The sequence below is a fragment of the Lampetra fluviatilis genome, chromosome 50, assembly GCF_964198595.1.
Source record: "Lampetra fluviatilis chromosome 50, kcLamFluv1.1, whole genome shotgun sequence".
NCBI lineage: Eukaryota > Metazoa > Chordata > Hyperoartia > Petromyzontiformes > Petromyzontidae > Lampetra > Lampetra fluviatilis.
Genome location: NC_136324.1, coordinates 6,177,688 through 6,185,961, shown reverse-complemented (window position 1 = coordinate 6,185,961; position 8,274 = coordinate 6,177,688). Strand labels below are relative to the sequence as shown.

General features: G+C 51.7%; 1 protein-coding gene across 1 annotated transcript; it reads right to left on the bottom strand.

Annotated features, from left to right (window-relative positions):
• Nucleotides 1-262: 262 nt before the first annotated feature.
• LOC144948667 (uncharacterized) lies at nucleotides 263-8,269 on the bottom strand. The gene is made up of 2 exons (XM_078878316.1): nucleotides 7,283-8,269; nucleotides 263-7,031 (listed from the first exon to the last, which is right to left on the bottom strand). The coding sequence occupies exon 2, from the start codon at nucleotides 6,891-6,893 to the stop codon at nucleotides 5,640-5,642; it is 1,254 nt and encodes a 417-aa protein (XP_078734442.1). The 5' UTR covers nucleotides 6,894-7,031; nucleotides 7,283-8,269; the 3' UTR covers nucleotides 263-5,639.
• Nucleotides 8,270-8,274: the final 5 nt, after the last annotated feature.

Here is an 8,274-nt window from a genome sequence, read left to right as displayed (position 1 = left end):
CACACACGCGCACACAGATGCACTGTGTTGAACGTCAGATGCATTTAACACGTGCAAAAGTTGTTGTGAGACGTTTTTTTTTTTGACAATTAATCTTAACGGGCAAACTTTTTCACATCGCTGTCGAAAAATATCACGTTCAAGTTATTTATACAACGCGTCCAATATTTTTTTTAACTCTGATGTAGATTGTGTTCCAACGCACACAATTCCACGTTTTAGCAAGGAAATAATAACGCGACTCAATTTTTTTTTGCGTGTACTTTTGAAATATTTCTGAGATATGTTACCGACTTATTTAAAACTACCCTCTTTATTATAAGTCGCAATGACCCGGACGGTGAAGTATGGTCAAACGGACACCCTTCATCCAGCAGTGGATTGGTAGCGGAGCTGTAAATTATCACAATTATCACCGTGATGATAACATTATTTCCACTGATAATGTCGTTGTGTGTTTTTATATCTCGAGAAACTCCGTCAAATTCGAGGGAGGCTTTGGAAGTTTTCGCCGCACGCGAGAAACATTTTAATTTTACCCGATTTAACAATGATATCATTACGTTTAGCGAAATGTACTCTGCTGCTGTATACACGTAAAAAACGCGCACAAGCACACACACACACGTACACGTGTAACGTCGATGACGCGTCCGTTTGTGTGTACATAACCGTGTAAACATATGCATGAATACATAATGCGTGTACTGTATAAGATACATACGTGTGTACATGTGCGTGTACGTACGTATGACAATGATAACGATGCATACATATGTACACTCGCATACATACATACATATACAAAGACATATACACACACAGCCACGCGCACTATTGGACACACTAATCCCTCTATTTAAACTTACATTTCAAATTCACGTAACATCTCGACAGCCACATGAATTAAAAAAGTTAAACTTTATCATTTTGCGATTTTTTTTTTTACATACTAAAACTCTGTAGCACTTTCACTTGTGTGTGTGTGTGTGTTTGTGTGCGCGTGTGTGCGTGTGTGTATGCCCGTGTGCTGGCCACCCACCCCCTCGTGTACCGTTCCGGCCTTCATCGGCGCTTGCCCCAACAGTCTGTTAAGGCTATACGGGGGATCTTTGTCTTTGTGTGCCCATGTGTGTGTAGATGTGTGTGCGTGCGCGAGCGCGTGACAACAATATAATTATCTCTTAATTTGCAGTGTATCATAATTAAACCAAATTTATTTAATAAACTTATTTTTAACATTTCTCGCGTTATTCATGTAAGAATATTTAACCACCCACTCACTATCTTTAGTCTAGGAAATGTGTGTGTGTGTGTGCGCGCGTGTGAACGCATTCAATGTTACATTGAGTTGGCACGATATAAATTCTACATGGAAGCTGTAAAATATAAATTCATTTAAAAAAAAAACGAACGATTCTAAAGCACATTTAAACAATTAGGAATTTACATTTTACGTAAATATACAAGGCTCGTCAAAATGTCCCCTCTTTAACAATACAACGCATTTGAGATAGATATATACCACAATGAATTAGGTCATATACTTTAAATAATAATAGTTGGTTATTTTATACAGCACTGAGAGTTGGTCAAAATAAATAAATTACCGATCTCAATCTTTCGTTTAAAAAAAGAAAAAATCCATCCCAAAAATAAAATACTCAGTTAATTGAATAACCGCGGTAATAACGCTGCTGTTGTTATTACCATAATTGTTACGTATAAAGCGCGGCTCCGCAATGTGGCAAAACGTTTTGGCTCGTATCAGGGAGGAACGATACTCGGGGGGGGGGGGGGTGGAATTTAAGATTTGAGATATGTTCAAGAATTGTACTCACATTTGACTCAACATAAGCAGTCAATGGATCCCAACAACAGACCTTTGCAGTGTCCCCATTCTTAATGTCACACTCCTTTAAAGAAACAACACGCACACGCGCGCGCTCGCACAGAGACCAAAACCACAAAATCCAAAGCATTGTTAAAAGCCGCGTGATTAAGACACTCGTGTGTGCGTGTGTCTGCGGGTGTATCGGCGTGTGTGTGTATATCTGTCGGTGTGTGTGTCAGTATGTGTGTCAGTGTGCAATTGTGTCCGCGCGTGTGTGTATCTGTCGGTGTGTGCGTCATTGTGTCCGCGCGTGTGTCAGTGTGTCATTGTGTCCGCGCGTGTGTGTATCTGTCGGTGTGTGCGTCATTGTGTCCGCGCGTGTGTGTCAGTGTGTCATTGTGTCCGCGCGTGTGTGTATCTGTCGGTGTGTGCGTCATTGTGTCCGCGCGCGTGCGTGTGTCAGTGTGTCATTTGTGTCTGTGCGTGTGTGGCCGGATCGGTGTGTGTCTTTGTTTCGTCTGTATCGGTGCGTGTGTGACTGTCGGTGTGTGTGTGTACCATTGTGTTTGTATCTATATGTCGTCTTTCGTGTGTGTGTGTGTCATCGTGTGTCTCTGTGTATATGTCTGTACCTGTGTATTTTTTCTTTTTGGTATATGCGTGTACATCCGTTTCTGTATATATTTATGCATGCATACGGTGCGTAATTAGTTAAGTATGCACATTTGTATAATTGTGTATTTGTGCGTGTGCAAGCCATCGTGTGGTGTGTGTACGCGTATAGCAATATGCAATGTATTCAATTATGTACGGTCACGTATGCATATTACATGCGTGTACATCCGTCCACGTATGTGAAACAGGACATATCCAAGTGTACATGCATGCATATGTGTGTATGCGCATATGGTTACATGTGCTCCCACGTGCACCCACAGATGCATATGCCGTTGTAATAAGCGTATGTGAGAACGCTTGCTAAATGTGTATGTGTTCATAACGTAGCATTTTAATTATTTGACATCCCGCTAAGGTGTATCCTAATATGCGCACACACACACACACATGTAGTCGTACACACACACACATATCTCACACATACATGTACATTGCATGTGTGTACATGCATATGTAATCACGAACACGTTCGCGTGTATTGTATGCACCGCATGCATGCACAGTATATACCATGTGTACGGACACACCATGCATGCATACACAAGCAGCATTTGTACATAGAGAGTAGTGTGTACATAGACACATTTTAATTCCACTGTGTATTTGCACATATACACGATGTGCGCACATGGACACATTTTGTCTCTATGTACAAATACACAAAGCGTTACCGATGCTAATTGCAGGTACACATACATGTAATAGTACAGTGCACGTGTGCGTATTGCCTATGAACATACATACACGCATTGAGTACACGTGTGTGTGAGTGTGTGCATAACACAATGGATATAGCGTGTACATACACAACACACACACGTATAGCCCACCGCGTGATGAACATCGGACGCTGTGCCATCGTATTACAATGCACTGGGGCCTTTGTAAATCCACTGCTGATTGAAGACCCCCCCGACCCACCCCATTCGGAGCCATATCGGCGATCGTGATTTTTGTTGTTCGCCGCACACACCACCACGATTGTGAGTGCCGATCTTTCAAGGCGAAACGCTCCCCCAAAAGACGCGCTCACGAATTCACTTCGCCACCGATGCTATCCCGTGACCGGGAATGAAACTCGGATTTTTTTTGGGTGTCGTGTTAACGGCACTGCAACACCGCCTCCCATGTCGCGCACGTGAACGCGTGGACATACACACACACACACATCTACAGTATTACACTGTGCCACGTACACACAGACACACATTACACAACACACAGGCCCTGACTATTACTACTACACACACACACGCGCGTCTATTATGTGTACGTATGCACCTTTATAGAACGGCGGGATGTCAAATATTCCACTCGGCATAGACACACACACACACAAAAGCTGCCACCCCAAAATAATTATGCAAATAAGGAGCTAAAAAAATCATTTTATGACATAATTGTGCCCCGACTTTGATCGTGTCTCAAAGCATGGGGATGCGGTAGTGAGTGGCTGTGCTGTGGTGGTGTGCCGTGCGATTTTGTTTGTGCCGGTTGTGTCAACGTGTGTGTGTGTGTGTGTTGGTGTCGTGGTTGTGTTCATGTGGTGTTGGCGGCAATGTGTTGCGGCTGTCGCTGTTGTTGTTGTTGTGTTCGTGTCGGACGCTGGCGGTGGGTTTCGTGGTCGTGTTATGGCCGTTGTCCGTGTCACACGCGTGGTTCCGTGTTGTTATTACGTGTGCGTGTGTTACGTCGGTGATGTTGTCCACGTCGGAGTTGCTACTCGTGGTGTTGTTGTGTGCTGTTCACAGCGACAACAGAGTAACGACAACGATGGCGTTATTGGTGGTGGTGGTGATCATGTTGGTGATGTTGACGCGTGATGGTAAAGATTGAAGTTACCGCTGCTCTACGCGTTGACAGCTGGTGTAAAGTGATCGCGGTCGTCTGATGATGCTGCTGATGATGATATCGATGGCTGCTGCTGCTGCCGATGGGTGTTCTCCAATGCTGTTGGCACGTACAGCAGCTACGACTCGGCTTGCGATGATTGCTGGGAGCGTCGCAAAGCGACCATCAACAACAACCACGTCGCCATCAAGTCACACAAGTCTCCTCTCGCTGCTATCCACACGGATATCTCCCCCCCCCCCCCCCTTGCTATCCACCACAGATATCGTAAAGGGTTTCTTAAGCGGAGACTCCCTCTCCCATGCACTTCGCCGCGTCAAATCAACGCCCGCAGTCAGCTTGGTCGCTCGGTCCGCCTGCGCGCTGGAGGTTTGCGGACGCGTGTAAATTTTTTTCTCGGATTCGTAATTTTCTCACTCGCGTTGAGATGTTGCTGCTGCTGTTGTTGCTGACAATGGTACGGATGATGCCAATGCTGTTGATGATGCCGATTTTGGTAGTCGTGGTGATGAAGATGATGATTGCGGTGCTGCTCTTTATGATGATGATGATAATGGTTGGTCAGGATGATGAGCACCCTAGCGCTGCCGCTGATGATGATGATGATGCCGATAATTGAACCGAAGGTTACGATTACGGTGCTGCAGCTGCTGTTGACAATGAAGGTGCTGCTGCTGCTGCTGCTGCTGATCATGTGGCTGCTGATGATGCTGCTGCTGATGATGACAAAGAAGATGTCGCCCTCACCAATGAAGCCGACGATGCTGATGATGAAATCCAACTGATGCTATCGCAGCAGCATTGAAAGCCGTGGTGGTTGTGGTGGTGCTCGGCGTGATGTTTGGTGGCGAATTTTCCAATCGTAGTGGTGGTGGTGAAGGTGGTGGTTTTTGATGTCGGTAGTGGTGGAGAATTTGACGATGGCGTTGGTGATGAATCTGCCTGCAATGTTGGTGTTTCTGCAGCTGGTGGTGGTGGTGCTGACGGTGTGGGGTGACGGTGCTGCTGATGGTGTTGCTGGTGAGAGTGGCAGTACTGGCGGTGATGGTGGTGGTGCTGGTGGCGGTGGTAGTTTCTACTGATGGTGCTGATGACGATGATGCGACAGTCACAGCCGCGTGTCCCCTTCTCTCCGTCGCGTCTCCTCGAACGCACGCACGAGTCCCACGCTCTGCCACGGATCCTCACACACCAAGAGAGAGAGAGACGGGGGGGGATGGGGGGGGTGTCCCACTGCCCCCCCCTCCTCCTCTACACTCCCTGCACGGATCCCACATCACAGCACGTGGTGGGCATGATGGCTCGGACTGTTGCACCCTCCAGCCATGGAGCCTTGCAAACCCTGATCATCGGGCCCTCCTACTCCCTGCACGGTCATACGCTTCTCCTTTTGACGCCGGTTGCAGAACCACACGCGCACCACCTCCTTCTCGAGCTGCAGCGCTTCGGCTATGGCCGTGATCTCCTGCGCCGAGGGCTTGGGGCTCTGCAGGAAGTGCTTCTCCAGGGCCCCCTTCACCGCCACCTCGATCGACGTCCTCTTCTTGCGCTTGCGACCCTGCGCTGCCATCTTATCGAGGCCGCAGGCACCGCCCGCGCAGCCGTTGGCCGAGTCGGCCTCCTCCAGCCACTTGCTGAGCAGCGGCTTGAGCTTGCACATGTTCTTGAAGCTCAGCTGCAGCGCCTCGAAGCGGCAGATGGTCGTCTGCGAGAACACGTTGCCGTACAGGGTGCCCAGCGCGAGACCCACGTCGGCCTGCGTGAAGCCCAGCTTGATCCGCCTCTGCTTGAACTCCTTCGCGAACTGCTCCAGGTCGTCCGATGTGGGCGGCGCAGGCTCTTCGAGCTCCGTGTCCGAGATGCTGCCTCCTCCACCTCCTCCACCGCCACCACCGGGGCCGTCCTGCCCAGGCTGTGGAGACCCCCCGTGTAGCGGGGAGAGCCCCAGGGGCAGGAGACCCGATGCGCCCGCGTGCCCGTAGGGCGGCGGCGAGTAGGCGAGCGCGCTCTGGTGATGGTGGTGATGGTGGTGGTGCTGCTGGTGATGATGTGGCTGCTGGCCCGGCGGTGACTGCAAGAGGGTGGCCGCCGTTGGGTTGGGACCCCACACGCCGTGCGGGGAGTGCCGCTGCTGATCCTGCTGCTGCTGTTGCTGATGCTGCTGCTGCTGATGATGATTCTGCTGCTGTTGCTGCTGCATGTCTTCCACTTTCGGCGTGTCCTGGTGGGCGAGCGGACTGCCGCCGGCCCACGAGTGATGCGAAGAGCCGACCCCCTGCGACGGAGGTTGGTGGTGGTGATGGTGGTGGTGATGGTGGCCCATGCTCTCCGAGGCCGCGTGGTGCTGCAGGGCCGTGAGCCACTGCGGGCTGAAGGGGGGCAAGTGGCCGTTCGTGCCCAGGTACTCGGCGGCGGGCAGGAGTTTGGCGTGCTCGCGGTAGGCGGGGTGCGTCTGCTCGGCTCCCGACATAACGCCACCACCTCCGGAGCTACCGCCGGGGAGGTACGGGTTACTGGCAGTGGCTGCCATCAATCACCCTTCCACACTTGGTGGTGGTGGTGTTTGCTGCGGCTGTTGCGTCGGCCGCTGCTGCTGTTGTTGTTGTTGGAGATGATGATGATGATGTTGTTGTTGATGATGATGCTGCGCTCTCTTCTGTCGGTGTCACTTTGACGCACACGCAGCACACAACAACAACAACGACGGGCATGCCCTTAGGTGAGGGGTAACACAAAAAAATATCCGTGCCCCGTGGCCAAGTGAGAGAGAGAGAGACACGCACAGACACAAAGCGATACAGCGGCAGTTACTGCGGTCGTGGTGTGTAGCAGTGTGGGGTGGTTGGTTGGTAGTAGTGGCGAGCCGCTGTGCACACATATGTTGTCCCGACGCCACGGCTCGAGGCCTCGACCACTTACCTCTCCGGACGGTTGTAGACGATGCCACGGGGCGGATATTGGCCGTCGAAGATGGTTGTTGATAAAATCTTGTAACAAAAAAAAATATGAATTTTTTTTTTTTTAAACACAAAAAAAATACCGATAACGAATTAAGAGTTCCACGGGTGGTGCTGGCGGTCGTTGATCTTCGTACTATTCTCAGCCCCCGCTCACCTACCTCGCCCGCTCACCGCACTCCTCGCCCTCCCTACTCGCACGGCACCACACAAGGCGCGTGGGCCGCTACCACCACCGCCGTCGCCGCCGCCACGACAATGGCTCGTCTGCTACGACCGCGCAAATGGCTCTCGCGTCGAGAGCGGGGGAAGGTGGTACGTGCCTCCCTGACACCGCGAGCTACGCAACCCACCCCCTCCCCCTGCACTCCTCCTCCTCTAGCACCACGCACACTGCACGCGCGCTATTGTACGCGTCCCGAGCTAGAACTCCTCCGTGCTCTGTCGATGTCTCGCCGCCGTAGCCGCCGCCGCTACCCGCTGTGATTCCAGCTCCCTCCCAGCTCCCCTCTCTTTCTCGCTCTCTCCGCCCGACCGCCGGGGCTGCTACGCTCGTGCCCGCGGCTGCTGCGCCCGGACCCGAGCTCAGAGAGAGGGCGATAATAAAGCGCCCAGAGCGCGCTATCCGACGCTCTCTGATCGCCTGGGTCGTTCCCCCCTCGCGCCGCCGCTGCCGCCGCTGCCGCCGCCTACCCGCCCTGTGTGTGTGTGCGCGTAGCTACGAGGGCTACCCCGTGTGTGTGTGTGTGTGCAGCTGCGTGTCTGCCCGTGTGTGTGTGTGTGTGCAGCTGTGTGGCTACCCCGTGCTTGCGACCCAACCGCCGCTGCCGTTGGCTACTGTTGGCTTCGGCCCCCCCGTTGCTTGTGGCTACCGCGAGCGACCCCCGGGCTCTCTCCTCTCTCTCTCTCTCGCGCGCGCGCGCGGTTCGCGGTGCGCGCCTCCTCCGTTGTGTG

Excerpts from the sequence above, each read along its gene's own strand:
- LOC144948667 (XM_078878316.1), bottom strand. The coding sequence starts at position 6,893 with ATGGCAGCCACTGCCAGTAACCCGTACCTCCCCGGCGGTAGCTCCGGA.